This window comes from Molossus molossus, unplaced genomic scaffold (genome assembly GCF_014108415.1).
Source record: "Molossus molossus isolate mMolMol1 unplaced genomic scaffold, mMolMol1.p scaffold_m16_p_22, whole genome shotgun sequence".
Lineage (NCBI taxonomy): Eukaryota > Metazoa > Chordata > Mammalia > Chiroptera > Molossidae > Molossus > Molossus molossus.
The window spans coordinates 16036110-16050273 of NW_023425358.1; the positions used below are offsets into that span (position 1 = coordinate 16036110).

Sequence of the window (14164 nt, forward strand, 5' to 3'; positions counted from 1 at the left end):
CTTGCTGCTGTGTTGCAGACGCCAACCCCTTCCTGCAGTCGGTGCACCGATGCATGACCTCGAGGCTGCTGCAGCTCCCCGACAAGCACTCAGTTACAGCCCTGCTCAACACCTGGGCGCAGAGCATCCACCAGGCCTGCCTCTCAGCTGCGTAGCCACCACCACTGCTGCATCTCAGGCTGCCAGCCCACCAGGGACCGCGGGGTCTGCTGGCAGCCTTGTCAGGGCCACAGAGAATACGCACCTCGTGTCGGACCTTTCTAGGTGTTGGCTCCCTTAGAGAGTCTGGGCGTAGGTTAGCTTTCCTGCTTTTATCTCTGCCTTGGGGACCTACCAAACATTTCCCCACACTTGTACAGGACTGGGACAGGTGGCTACAGAGTTGGCTGCATCAGTGGTGGGGGTAACGGACATGCCCCCCAGGCCTGCACTCCTCGGGCTGCTGTCCCTTTGGCATCTGCAGGGCCTGTGTCCTTCCACAGCATTACAGGGAGAAGTCAGGGCCCTGTTACAGCCCCTTGTGTGTGTGCCAGAAAAAATACTCCACCCATTTCTGTAGGGGAACATGGAAGACACAGGAAACCCTTAAAACACAGAATTCTCTGCTCATAGTGTGCCACTGTTGGCATATGGGGCATGCCACAGGGAGGGTTCCGGATCCAGGGGCACCGGCTGCATCTCAGAGGGAAGTCTGGCCTGTGGGTGGTAGCAAGTCCCCACTACCAGCCAGACCTCATACCTCACGGCATTTTCCTTTCAAGCCCTGGGGGCCTGCTCAGCACTGGGGGGATGCTGGGGAGCAGAGGATTCTGGGGGAATCCTGTCCCTGGCACCATGTGCACTAGTTGGGCTTGCTCTTGGGTCAGGGTGCCATCCTCTGGACCTGATGTCCACAGAGCCACTCTAGAGAGTGAGGGCTCCCTGATCGGGCATCAGCCAGCCCTCTGGTGACAAGAGGTTCCCTCTTTTGTATGTGCACTACTATGTCATCTGTGGTTCTTATAATAAATTTATTATTCCTGTGTTTGTCATGAACTTGTCACTCTCCCCACCCTGCTGCTGTGAGTCCAGGGCCCACTGTTCATCACCTTGGTGATGGCCATGGACATCCAGACCTTAGTTCACCCTCATCTGACTGTTGATGCCTCATTCTGGTTCACCTCCAGGATTTTGACAAAGTCCCTGTTCCCTAAAACTGCAAGAGGCAGAGATTAGCACTGAGAAAATGGCGAGTGGGACCAAGAAGACTGTCCTTTTGGGTGAGGTTCAGCACTAAATTGACCACATCCATGAGATACAAGAGGAAGCTACAGTTCTGGCAATTGAGGAGTTGATGTGAGGCCCTCAAGGGGTGGGGACTTTACAGGGTGGGGCCCCAGCACCCTACAGTGGGCCATTCTCCTCTGGCCTTGACCATGGCCCTCCACAGAGAACAGTGGGCTGGGCAGAGTGGCTCATCGGCAGTCAGTGTGGACATAGATGTTGCTGAGGCAGGACAGTGTCTTGCCCCGAGGAGTGTCTGATCAGGCAGGAGACCCAGAGTTCCCCTTCCTGGGCCAGAAAAGCCCCCTGCATACAAGGGAGTGCACACTGTGCTTGAGCTTGTTGCCAGGATGGTCACCAGGCTCCCCCCACCCCAACCCTCATTATAGGCTGCAGAGGTAGGGGCCTCCCAGGGAGGGACTAGACTCAGGACTTAGAGAAACAAGCTTTATTTCATCTTCAACAGATGGAGTAATACTTTTAACATGTTTTTGTGTAAATGCAGAATAGCAAAATACTGAGCAAGAAAATAAACAGTTTCTCAGTTCTGAGACCAAGGACTTTATCTGCTGTGAGTTGTGTTTATGTGGAAGTAGAATTCTTTTGAACTACCTGGAGAGGGTTAGTATCCCCAGCGGTGGTCTGGGCCTGGCTGCGGACGACTGTGAGGACTGCTCAGAGCACAGAGCGGTGCAGCCTCCGGCTCTGCACCACCTGCAGCCTTTTCTGCCGCACTGCAAAGTTACTCTTCAGGGTCTGCTTCAGTGCAGGCAGGATGGCACGCTCCGCCACAGGCACCGGGCTCAGGATCAGGCTGGCAGGGGCAGAGGGCAGGCATTGGAGATGTGCCTTGGAGCGGCTACTGGGCGAGGCTCAGAGCCAGAACTTGCTTTTTGCTGTGCCCTGCCCTTCTCTCCTTGCAGGAACCCCACCCAGCTCATGACCCTGGACTCACCATTTCTTTTTTTTTTTTTTTATCCTCACCCGAGGACATTTTTCCATTTTTTGTTCAGGTAGAGTGGGAGGGAGAGAGAGGAACAGAGAGAGAAACATCGATGTGAAAGGGACACATCGAGTGGCTGCCACCCGCACAACTGACCAGGGTCGGGGACAAACTGCAACCCCGACGCGCCCTTAGCGGGAACCGAACCCGGGTCTCACAGGACCGCAGGCCGATGCTCTAACCGCTGAGCCAAACCGGCCAGGGCTGGACTCACCATTTCTTAGAGACACCCTTGGTGGGGACCTTGGGGAGCTGTATGGCATCTTGGTCCCTGGTGAAGGAAGAGTAATCAGTGAGCCCTACAAACAGGCCTCACTGTGTTGGGGCAAGAGCCATGCAGGGCTCTTACTTAGGAGAATTCGGGCCAGCCTCCTTGGGGGCAGCCTTGGACGACCTCTGGGTCCCTTCCAGGAGAGACTTGAGATGCTGCAGCTGAAAAGCAGGGAGAAGAGGCATAGTGGCCGAGGCTGCAGCCACCAGGGCTGCCCACCACCACCCAAGCCTCACCTCTTGGGCCTGCAGCAGGTTGGCATTCCACAACTGGCGGATGACCACCTCACACTGCTGAAGAGAGGTGGGTTTGCGCAAGTGGGGGGGCAGGTTCATCAGGCAGGGCGCCCCCATCACCTGCTTGCTCTTGTGCTGGCTGCCCGCCACCGAGGTGGTCTCTGGACTGAAGACCTCCACTTCTTCATCTCTGAAATAGTTATTGCAGCAGCCCAGAAGTGGCCTACCAGAATTGCTCTAACCACCCACCAACTCTTCAGGGCAGTGCCCTCACCAACATGAGGCCAGCATAGGGAAGAGGGGCATCAACACAGCCTCCTCAGAGGCCTGGCTGCCTTATGCTGACCAGGGTGCACCAGGGCAGTCTCTAGCCAGCTGTGATCTGGGCCCATCTTTCTTCCCTCATAAGGTGCACTGAGGGTCGTATGTGGTTCAAGCGCTCCTGACCCCAAACCTGGTAGAGCTGGTCGAGAGGGAACCTAAGGACTGCAGAGAAGCAGGAGCCTGTCCTGTTGGCTGTGCTACCCAGGGGACAACAGGGTCCCTTTTCTGGTATAAAGTCCAGACTCACTGCAGTTTTCCAGGGAAGTTCCAAAAATAGGTGTCCTGCTGACTCTGCCTTCCAATGGCCGAGTTTCCCAGTGTGTAGCCTGGAAACCTGACACTATTCTTGGTGAAAAGCAAGCTTTTTTTTTTAATCCTCGCCCGAGGACATTTTTCCATTTTTTGTTCAGATAGAGTGGGAGGAAGAGAGAGAGAGAGAGAGAGAGAGAAACATCGACGTGAAAGGGACACATCGAGGGGCTGCCACCCGCACGACCCAACCCAGGCTGGGGACAAACTGCAACCGAGGTACGCGCCCTTAGCAGGAACTGAACCCGGGTCTCTCCGGACCGCAGGCTGACGCTCTAACCGCTGAGCCAAACCGGCCAGGGCAAAAGCAAGCTTTCTGGAGACCAGATTCTTTGAGAAAATGTTTTAGGGACTGCTGCTGGTCCCTTCTGTGGGCTCAGGTCAGCAAAGGGACCTTGTAGGACCTCCAACTTGGTTCATGCTGGAGGCTAGCCCATTTGGAAGGCAAAACAATGGCTGGTTCCAGGGTGTGAACCCACTAAATGCCTTACTTGGCCAGCTTCTGTGCCCCAGGGGCTTTGTCCGGCTTGCTGCTGTGAAGCAAGGCAGCAACCAGGGGCTTCTCTTCCACGTCCATCTTCTGGGGAATGTCAGCTTTCAAGTCTTGCTTCTTGGAGCTGGGCTGAGGCCTGGCCTTGCCTTGATAGTTGACTACAGGTCAGACCCAGACAGGGCCAGTTACTGCAGGCCTCGAGCATTTGTGCCCATGTCCTCAGGGATCAGCTGTGTGCACCCAAGGAGCCCCTGCCCCCTGCCTCAGTTTTCTCCTGGTCAAGGGGATATGGTAACAGATCCTGCTGCTGGAAAACATCAGTGAGTGTCTGAGGACAAAGCCTAAGGGCGGTCGGTGCCTGCTAAATGCCCTGACACCTGAAACAGGGCCAGTCTCTCAGGGTTCAGGAGTCGGGAAATGCTGGGGATGGAGTGGCCCTGTAAGCTGTTCCCTGACTCTGAAGCAGCACCCCATTTGGGACCAAATGAAACTGAATGAGAGGTCTTGACTCAGCCTTGCACAGGTTTACTTTCCAAGGACAAGGTCCCTGGCCTGCCTGGGTCCTATTTAGAAAGAGCAGGGGCCGCTCCTGATAAGGATGCCTGGCCTCTTGGGGAGGCAGAATGGGGAGGGAGAAGAGGCTCTTGACTCCCTATGCTGCAAAGGACACCACAAGCCCAGGGCTCCACGTGCAGGGCCATCGTACCTGCATCCAGCCTGCTTTGCGGGAACACTACAAGCAGGACTCCTGCAGGCAGCCAGCTCCCCACCCCCTCTGGAATACTAACTCAGAGAGGCTCTGTCAGTGAGTCTCATTGCCCACCACCCCGCTCCAGAGTGAGCCTGCTGTGGGACTTGGTGTGCCTCGTTGACATCACTTTTTGCAGCCAAGCCCACCCAGCCTCCCTCTGGCCTGACTCACAGTCCTGTCCCAGCCCAGCCCCCTTCTGGTGGTTTCAGCTCACCACACCCTCCTTGGCTCCCTTCAGTTGCCCCTTAACCCTCAAGTCGGGCCTGGCAAAGGCACTGCCCCCTCCCCAGGACTGCCTAACAGTCCCCCAAGCACTGAGGGTGCTGGCACACTCACCTGACACCAATGAATTAGAAATGACCTTGGTGAACTGAAAGCTGGAATTGGAGGTGCTACCTGTGGGCAAACATGCAGAGGTCAACCTAAGATGGCAGCAATGATGCTTTGTTCCAGTTTCCCCAGCAGCTTCTGCACAGCAAGAGGCCAGGCCCACCTGTGCCTGCCTTCTGGCCCTGCAGGCCCTGGACCCGGGCATTCATGCAGAGCCCTCCCCAACGTTCTGTGAGGCAGCTCAGACCTACCCAGTGCCTGAGGGAGCCAAGACCATGGGAAAAGTGGTTTCTGGAAGGGTCATCCACAAAACAGGGTGCTTGGAGCCTTAGAAGTGGGCAGGTCCTAAAGGAGTACAACCTCCTGATGTCCTATGAGGGTCTCCTACCCCCCACCACTGCAGGACTGGGACCGCTAAACGGGCATCACTGTGTGCCCAGGACAGCTCACTGGAGCTGCTCTGCCCCACTGGAAAAGGGCCCCCACCATCCCATTCTCTGTCCCCCAGGAAGAAAGAGACCTGGACACCCGGCAGACGGGCATTCCAGGCTGGCACCACTCACCACTCAAACTGCCTCCATGTCAGATCTGGCCCCAAAGGTTGGTGGGGAGTACAAGCCCAAGACAGCCCTGGCTGGGCTGGGGGACAAGCAAGGTGAATGGGCCACAGAGGAGGAAGGGCCTTGGACAAGTGGCTGCAGGTCTGTGTCTGCACTTCCTTCTCCCAGCCTCCACAGCTGCTTCTGAGATGGGAGGGAGGATCCCCGCCATCTGTCCAGAGAGTGAGGGACCAGAGCCACAAGGCCGGGGCTATGCTGTACTGAGCTCCCAGCATTTCAGGGGGAACCTGGAGCGGGCCAGAGCAGTAAGCCAAGTGCAAGAGCTCACCAAGGTCATGAGGCTGAGGAGGGCAGGGGAAGGGCCTGGGCAGCCCCCCACCTGCAGCTGCTCTGCCCACTGACCCTACTGTTCAAACTTCAGGCCTTGGGCTCCCTAAGAATGGCACCTCTGGGCTTGTCACCCAGACCATGGCTGGGGGCAGCGGTGTCTGTCTATTCAGATCCTCCAAGATCCTTCACAACTAGGACAGTGGGTGGGCCAGTGCAGCTGGTTGGTGGGCACAGGCAGTCTGGAAGAGCTGCTCTTGACAGTGGTAATGTCCCATCAGGCACTGAGGGCCTCAGTCTTACCTTTTTTCTGTGGTTTTTGATTCATTATTAGCTTATAATGGAGATCTGAAAGCAAGCACATGTTTTGGTCACTTTTGAAGCCACAGCCATTTTGAGAGAAGCTTGGCTTGCCTGCCCACTCCCTCTCAGCTGAGTCACCAAGAGGCTTCAGAGACCTTGCCCCAAGGCCAAACCTTTGCCTTGGGCACCGTAGGGCCAGGAATGCCTCTGGCTGTTCCCTAAGCCATAGCCCCTGCATGACAGTCTCACCTGAAATCCCACCCTTCATCCATGCCATCTATAGGGCACCCTCTGCCAGGTGGGGTGCTTGGTTCCAAGAGTAGAGGGGTGAGTCAGGATGACCCCGCTTTCCAAGAGCCCCTGGCCATGGATTAGCACATACAGTCAGTGCAACAACCAAGTGACACCCAAGACATGGGCTGGCCACATCCGGCCCAGTTTTAGGGAGGGACTGGGGTGAGACTCAAGACATGGGGAGGGGAAGATCCTGACAACGGATACCCAGTGTTGGAGTACTTGGCACTCTAGGTAGAGGCAGCAGGAGAAAGAAGGGGAGTGAGAAACCCAGGCAGGCCCAGATGTGTGTGTGTGGAAGACCAGAGGAAGGGACAGGGTCCCGTGGTGGAGGCCTCAGGTTCTGCTTCAAGCCAAGCCCATGGGACAGAAGAGCCTCAAGGGGCGTCAAGTTAGGGAGGTCTGCCCTGAGGAGACACACGAGCACAGGGCGGGAGGTGTCTGGGGAGGGGCTAGATGGGGCCCAAGGATCCTTCTGGGACCAGCATGTCTGCCCTTGGTCTGGGTGTGTTTAGTGTGAAAATTCACCGAGCTATATACTTGTACTTCTGGGGTGTGTTTTACTTCTCTAAAAAGTTTTTTAAATGTGGTGTGCCTGGCCCTGCCTACAGAGAAGTCTGGCCGGATGACTGTGGGAAATGACGCAGCCAGATACACCCCCACCAGATGGGCAGATGACCAGGAGGGCAGCTCCCACGATGACTGGTGATGGAGGGTTTTGGTCTGGGGCAGGGAACCCTAACCCTGCGTGGTAGGACCCAAGGTGGGGTTTGCTGCTCTGTGTTCTCCCTAAACCCTGCGTCTTTTAGAGTCCATGCCCTGTTTTGGTGCTGAAGGCTGGCGGGAGGATATAGGGGAGGCAGGTCTTCTTGTCTCTCCGGCCTCATCACGGGGATCGCTCCGCTCCCACCGGGCTACCCTGACTCACCCTTGTTCTCCCGCTTCAGGTACTCAATCTCCTCGTGGAGCTTGACCAGTGTCTCCGAGTGCTGCTGCTGCAAGAACTGCAGGCTCTTCTCCAGGTCCTGTACCCGCTTCTGCGCTTCGCTGAGCCCGAGCTGCGTGCTGTGCTGGAGGACCGCGTGCAGGCGCGGGCGCAGGCGCGTTGTGCCCCAGGAGCCCAGGGTCTCCGAGCTGGGGGGCCGCTGCCCGGCCGTCAGCTCTGCCGCGCTCATGTCGCTGCAGCTGCTGCCGCTGCTCACCCACTCGGCCTAGTGCCGCGTCGCCATGGAAACGGGCGCGACCTGGGGGCGTGGCGTGAATGGGGCGGGGTCTGGGCGCCTGGAGCGTGGTGTGCGGGTGGAGGCGGGGCCTGGGGCCTCTTCTGCTTTGGTGAGTGGAACGTATCTTAAAAGGAATCTTCTGGCTTAATTAACCGTTAGACAATCTTCTTTAGAGTAGGCCTTAATATTTGATTTTGTTCGCTTGTTGTGTTTTAATGGTCCACTTTTTGAATAAATGATTCGATTACAGGTTCAAAAGTAAAAAGGTAGTGTTTCCACTTCCAATAACTACAGAACCCCCACGCATTATGAAATGTGGACAAAATATATGAGACAGCTGTCAGAAGCACTGGAGAAGGCGGAAACTAGAGGGAGGAAGCTCTTAAAATAAGAGCTGCGGGGAGCGTGGTGCGCAGTGGCTACGCCCAGCCTAGTGCGGCTAGGAAGCCCCAGGAAGCTATACTGAGGCCTAGCAAGCCCCTCATCCTAGCTAACTCTTCCTGGGCGATCTGTCTCACGCAGATGTTGGTGATGATGGCTTGCGGGAAACAGAATGAATTCCGCGATGAAGCTTGCAGAAAAGAGATCCAGGACTTCCATTGTGGCTCAAGGTTTGGGCAGCACAGAAGATGAGATCAATCCAGGGAGAGTGTGGGAATTTATCCTCCCCGAAATTGAATGTGTTGTTACAGAGGTTTTCTAACAAACCACATACCAGCTAAAATGGAGAAGAATTTTCTTTCTTTTTTTTTTAGAGGTTTTTTTTTGTTTGTTTATTAATCCTCACTCGAGGATATTTTTCCACTGATATTTATTTATTTATTTATTTATTTATTTATTTATTTATTCATTCATTCATTCATTCATTTATTTATTTATTTTAGTCCTCACCCGAGGACATTTTTTGATATTTTGTTCAGATAGAGTGGGAGGGAGAGAGTGGAAGGGAGAGAGAGAGAGAGAGAAACATCTACGTGAAAGGGACACATTGAGTGGTTGCCACCCACAGGACCCAACCAGGGCCGGGGACAAACTGCAACGGAGGTACGTGCCCTTAGCGGGAACCGAACCCGGTTCTCTCCGGACCGCAGGCCGACGCTCTAACTGCTGAGCCAAACTGGCCAGGGCAGATTTTTTTTTTAGATAGAGTGGAAGGGAGGGAAAGAGGGAGGGGGAGAAAGACAGAGAGAGACATCATGTCAGAGTGAGACATTGATTGGTTGCCCCTGCAGGACCCTGACCGGCCTGGGGTTAGGATGGAACCTGCAACCCAGGTATGTGCCCTTGACTGGAAATCGAACCCTTGCTGGCCAACGTTAACCACTGAGCAAAACCGGCCAGGGCTGGAGAACCGTTTTCAATAGCTAGGCTGTCGTTTCTGAGAACTATGCAGACGTGTTAGAGACATTTGCACTGCCATGCTCCATTTGAAGGGTTAAAGGAGGTAAAACACTTTTTTCACCCTTTGGAATTATTGTCTGGGTAGAAGTTATGCTTTATCCTGAAATAAACTCCTTTGAAGAGAGAGAGAAAGAGAGAGAGAGAGGAGCTACTTTTCTCCTGAGGACTCTCTGTACTCACCTGGATCTCAAGAAGCTACCGTTTCATTGGCTCCGGGAGGCAAAGTTTGGGATGAACACTGCAGTTGATCATTGAGGTAATGCTGGGTAGCTTGCAGTGGGTGAGAACAGGAAGCTATAACTCCCTTCCAGTAGGTGGCTGGCCTGAACTGCACATGTGTAGATAAGATTCCAGGATCCCAAGGAAAGACAAAGCTGGAAGGGCATAGTACTGAGAATATTCATTTGCTGTAAACTCCAGGGGAGACTTGTTAAACACCTTAGTGTTCCATTTAAACTCCAAAAGGGCCTTACCTTGGGAATAAAGACTGTGTTCTAGAAATAAGAAATTTGCACTAAGACTGCAGGCAAAATCAAAATATATCTGTCCAGAAAAAAAATTAAAGCCCAGCCTCCATAAGGTCATAGTGATCTTCCAGTAATTTAATTCCCTAGACTCTAGTAATTTAACTCTCTAAGACCCAGAGGGGAAAAAAAACAACCTTAACATTCTTCAGAGGATTATAACAGAACCCACAGTGTCTATGACACATTATCCACAATGTCTGAGATATAATAAAAATGCCAGCAATGCCCTGGCTGGTGTGGCTCAGTTGCTTAGAGCATCATCTCAATATGCCAAGGTTGTGGGTTCGATTCCCAATCAAGGCACATACAAGAATTAACCAAAGAATGCATAAAATAAGTTGAACAACAAATTGGTGTTTCTCTCTCTCTCTAATCAATCAATTTTTTAAAATACCATGCTCTGTCCGGCCAGTGTGGCTCAGTGACTGAGTGTTGACCTATGCACCAAGAGGTCGTCAGTTCAATTCCCAGTCAGGACACATGCCCAGGTTGTGGGCCAAAACCCCAGTGAGGAGCATGCAGGAGGCAGTCAACTATGTTCTCTCTCGTCGATGTTTCTCTCTCTCTCCCTCTCACTTCCTCCCTCTCTAAAATCAATAAAGAAAACAACAACAACAACAAAAAAAAAACATGCCCTGTCTGCTTTGGCTCAGTGGTTCGAGCGTCAGCCCGTGGACCAAAGTTTGATTCCGGTCAAGGGCACGTACCTCGGTTGCAGTTGTCCCCAGCCCTGGTTGGGTCATGTGGGTGGCAGCCCTACGATGTGTCCCTTTCGCATCGATATTTCTCTCTCTCTGTGTGTGTCTCTCTCTCTGTCTCTGTCTCGCTCTCTCTTCTTTGCTCTCACTCCCACTCTATCTGAACAAAAAATGGAAAAAATGTCCTCGGGTGAGGATAAAAAAAAAAAGATAGGAATGAAAGGAAATCCTAGAAACTAAAACTATATCTGGACTCCTGGTTTCCTGATCTGGCATGTAAGAAACTTGGAAGTTGTCACTCCCATCAACACAAAAAGGAATAAGCTGAACAAACTGAAAATCAATAACTCTTAGATTTATCAGAAAATTGAGGTCACAGGGAAAACTGCTACCCCTAAAATTAGAGACAGGCCAAGACAGGGAGTCACAAACTATTGGAGCAGAGACCTCCTCAGGAACCAGTGGGAAAATCTAAACTGTAATTGATAAATTGCTGGTGTGGCTCAATGTGGACAACTTTGGGAGTAAAAATATCCAAGGGAGGGGTCCAGTCTTAAGGAGCCATCATACTTTTGTGACTTTAACCTCCAGGAGCTCCACCAGGTTCTCACAGGGAAGCAGCCATTTTGAAATACGCTCAAAGCATTCTGTTCTCCTTTACGAGGTCCTCCGTCAAAAAAACTAAGAGTTAAATTGACTGGGATTTCACCAGAGCCTAACCAACCTGGGGGAGGGAAATACCCAATTCTAGTTGCATCTGGCCTTCCCTCTCTCTCCACACTCTCTCTCCACATCAACAGAGGTTCTGTGTAAAAATAGGGAAACACAGTGAAAGAACTGCTCCTCTCAGCCGTCATTTAAAAAGAAGTCTCGCCCTGGCCGCTTTGGCTCAACGGTTGAGCATCAGCCTACGGACCACAGAGTCCAGGGTTTGGTTCCCGCTAAGGGCGCATGCCTATGTTGGTTGCAGTTTGTCCCCACCCAGTTGGGGTCGTGTGAGTGGCGACCAGTCGATGTGTCTCTCTCACATCGACGTTTCTCTTTCTCTCTTCCCCCTTCTCTCCCTCCTGCTCTATCTGAAGATAAATGCAAAAATGTCCTCTGGTGAAGATTTAAAAAAAAAGTCTCTAGCCCTGGCTGGTTTGGCTCAGCGGTTGGAGCATCGGCCATGGGGCAGAGTCATGGGTTTGGTTCTTCGGTCAAGGGCACGTACCTGTTGTGGTTTGGTCCTTGGCCCTGGTTGGGGTTGTGTGGGAGGCAGCCAATTGGGGTGTCTCTTTCACATCTATGTTTCTCTGTCTCTCTCCCCCACTCTACCTGAAGATAAAATGAAAATATATCCTTGGGTGAGGATTTAAAATAAATAAAATAAAAACATCAATAAAAATATATTTAAGCCCTGGCCGGTTTGGTTCAGCAGTTAGAGCGTCGGCCTGCGGTCCAGAGAGACCCGGGTTCAGTTCCCGCTAAGGTCTCGTACCTCAGTTGCAGTTTGTCCCTGGCCCTGGTTGGTCGTGCGGGTGGCGGCCACTCGATGTGTCCCTCTCACGTCGATGTTTCTCTCTCTCTCTTCCTCTCTCTCCCTCCCACTCTGAACAAAAAATGAAAAAATGTCCTCGGGAGAGGATAAAATATATATATATTTTAAAAATAAGTAGGTATATATTTGTTAGAGAAATTGGATCAATAATCAGTAACAGGATAGTGATAGGGAGAAATCCTAACTTGGCTATTGTGAAATAGGCCTGAAGGAACAGGTCAGTCAGGTTCCTGCTAAGGGCACGTATGTTGGTTGCAGTTTGTCCCTGCCCCAGCTGGGGTCGTGTGAGTGGCAACCAGTCGGTGTGTCTCTCTCACATCGATGTTTCTCACATCAAGGTCAGATGTGGCCAAGGGGAACATAAATGCAATCAGTAGATTACCTGATGGGTTTGACTGCATCTTTCTTCAGCTCATTCAGATTTCAGGGGACCAACTGAAGCAGAAAGCTCACTTCCCCCTCCTTACTAGGTTGCCTAGAACATAGACCTTTATGGAAGTGTCAGATGCACAAATTTAGAGCTTTCCAGAAGGTGTTCTGTAGAACACAAGATGCTTGGGGTATTACTATATGCCACTGGCTAAACGGGTCACAAAAGACAGTGGGTCTAACCCGGCCAGTGTAGCTCAGTGGTTGAGTGTCAACCCCGGCACCAAGAGGTTGCTGGATCGTATTCCCGGTCAGGGCACATGCCCAGGTTGTGGGCCCGATCCCCAGTGGGGGGCATGCAGAAGGTGGCCATCCGATGTTCTCTCTCATGATGTTTCTATCTCTCTCTTCCTCTCTCTACAAATCAATAAAGAAAAAAAGAATAAAAAAAAAAAAAGACAGTGGGTCCAGCATGGGCTCTGAGTAACAATATAGCTTGACTGGCTGGTGAGTCTTGGAGGTGCTAGAGGCAGAGCGAAGCCTCAGAACCATGGATCTGTGGTCCTCACCCAGTGCAGGCAGAAGGCCTGGGTCATGTGGTCTGGATTTGGCCTTTTGGCACCACCCTGTCCTGAGTCCAGGCCAGCAGCTTCCCCCACTCCCAATGGCTGTTTCCTCCTTCGATGTGTTCCTATCTGCTCCTCTTCACAGCCCACGCCCAGCCACCTAAGTGGGCCTGTGCTTCTCCCACCAGAGCATCCCCCCAACTGCACTTCCGCCTTGGCTTTCCCCTCCTAGTCCTTTCTCAACTGTGAGTGAGCTCTTGGCAAACTTTAACTTGGGATCACTGTGCCAATCAGGTCCCCATAGCCCTCACCTGGAAACACCTGGCACCCCAGCCACCCACTCCGTTCCTGGTTTCTCAGGCACGAGCTACAGGGTGCTGCAGGCTGTCCTTCCTGCGTGCTGTCTCTGCTCCCCCCAATACCATCTCCCAGGTCCCTGACTACTGGAACCCAGTCCCCTCCTTGACCTTATCATTCTTGACACCAGGCCTTCATCTCGTAGTGTGTTCATATCTCTTAATGAGTCTGGTAATAAAAACCAATCATCTGTCAATGCTGAACTTGGGACATTTAACTCTCAGGCCAGGCCAGAGCACTCCTGGTGAGATGCTCATGTGGAGCACACAGTTCAGTTCCCAGCTGCACATGACCCTCTGAGCTTTCAGAAGCCACAGAAAGTGCAACCCACCAGGATCACCAGTGTTTTTCGTATTAGTCGACTCTGACCTGCTGAGGAATAGAAGGCAAATGTCTCACAGCTTAGACTTGTCTTGGGGGCTGTGCTAGCTGTACCCCCAAACCTCTGGGGACCCACCATCCCCATCACAGCCACTTGTGTCTATATCTGCCTGTCTACTGTAGCTTAAGTGAATCCACTGACCCGAGTGAGGGATGACAGGACACCCAGCATGTTGAGCCCAGGCACTGCAAGAGTCAGGGTCAAGAATGGGTTTCTTCAGATCCATAGACCGGTTACAAGGCTGGTTGGACTTTTGGTTATAGGCTTCCAAATGCCACTGCACTGATTTTACAGCAAAATACAAAGCGCAACTTTTAGTTTTAAAACTATAACAACCACCATCTCTGCCCCCACCCCCACCCCCACAAATGGTTTGGTTTAAATCACTGTTCAAATAGTTCTCTCTGGTGTCATCTGTACAATGAAAGGAGTGTGAGACCCTGAGGGGTTTTGACAGTGAACATGTAATTGTTGCGTAATTTGAATACTTAAGTGATATCAAAAGGTTACTGTCTGTGCTTGCTTCGGCAGCACATATACTAAAATTGGAACAATACCGAGAAGATTAGCATGGCCCTGCGCAAGAATGACACGCAAATTCGTAAAGCATTCCATATTTAAAAAATAAAAATAAAAG

The 14164-nt window shown here is 52.3% G+C and overlaps 2 protein-coding genes and 1 non-coding gene across 11 annotated transcripts in view; 2 read left to right on the plus strand and 1 right to left on the minus strand.

The window, feature by feature from the left end:
* MED15 (mediator complex subunit 15) overlaps positions 1–1697 on the plus strand; it is an 80421-nt gene extending 78724 nt beyond the window's left edge. For 6 of the 8 annotated variants that reach the window (XM_036277040.1, XM_036277041.1, XM_036277046.1 and 3 more), the window contains one exon: positions 19–1697. In XM_036277040.1, coding sequence (XP_036132933.1) covers positions 19–280 — 262 coding nt within the window. In that variant the 3' untranslated portion in view covers positions 281–1697. The remainder of the gene's footprint in view (positions 1–18) is intronic. The other 2 variants (XM_036277042.1, XM_036277048.1) reach the window with 1 other exon arrangement.
* Positions 1698–1757: 60 nt separating this feature from the next.
* Positions 1758–7639, minus strand: LOC118640174 (coiled-coil domain-containing protein 74A-like). Of its 2 annotated transcripts, XM_036277049.1 has the most exons (8): positions 7393–7639; positions 6171–6215; positions 4987–5046; positions 3898–4057; positions 2774–2963; positions 2616–2698; positions 2481–2537; positions 1762–2077 (listed from the first exon to the last, which is right to left on the minus strand). In XM_036277049.1, exons 1-8 carry the CDS (start codon positions 7637–7639, stop codon positions 1939–1941), a joined length of 981 nt encoding a protein of 326 aa, XP_036132942.1. In that variant the 3' UTR covers positions 1762–1938. The 2 variants fall into 2 exon arrangements, with proteins under 2 accessions (XP_036132943.1, XP_036132942.1); XM_036277050.1 differs by lacking the exon at positions 6171–6215 and having other exon boundaries at positions 1758–2077.
* A 6403-nt stretch (positions 7640–14042) lies between these two features.
* LOC118640450 lies at positions 14043–14148 on the plus strand. Its single transcript, XR_004961372.1, has one exon. It is a non-coding gene; the product is annotated as a U6 spliceosomal RNA (small nuclear RNA).
* Positions 14149–14164: the final 16 nt, after the last annotated feature.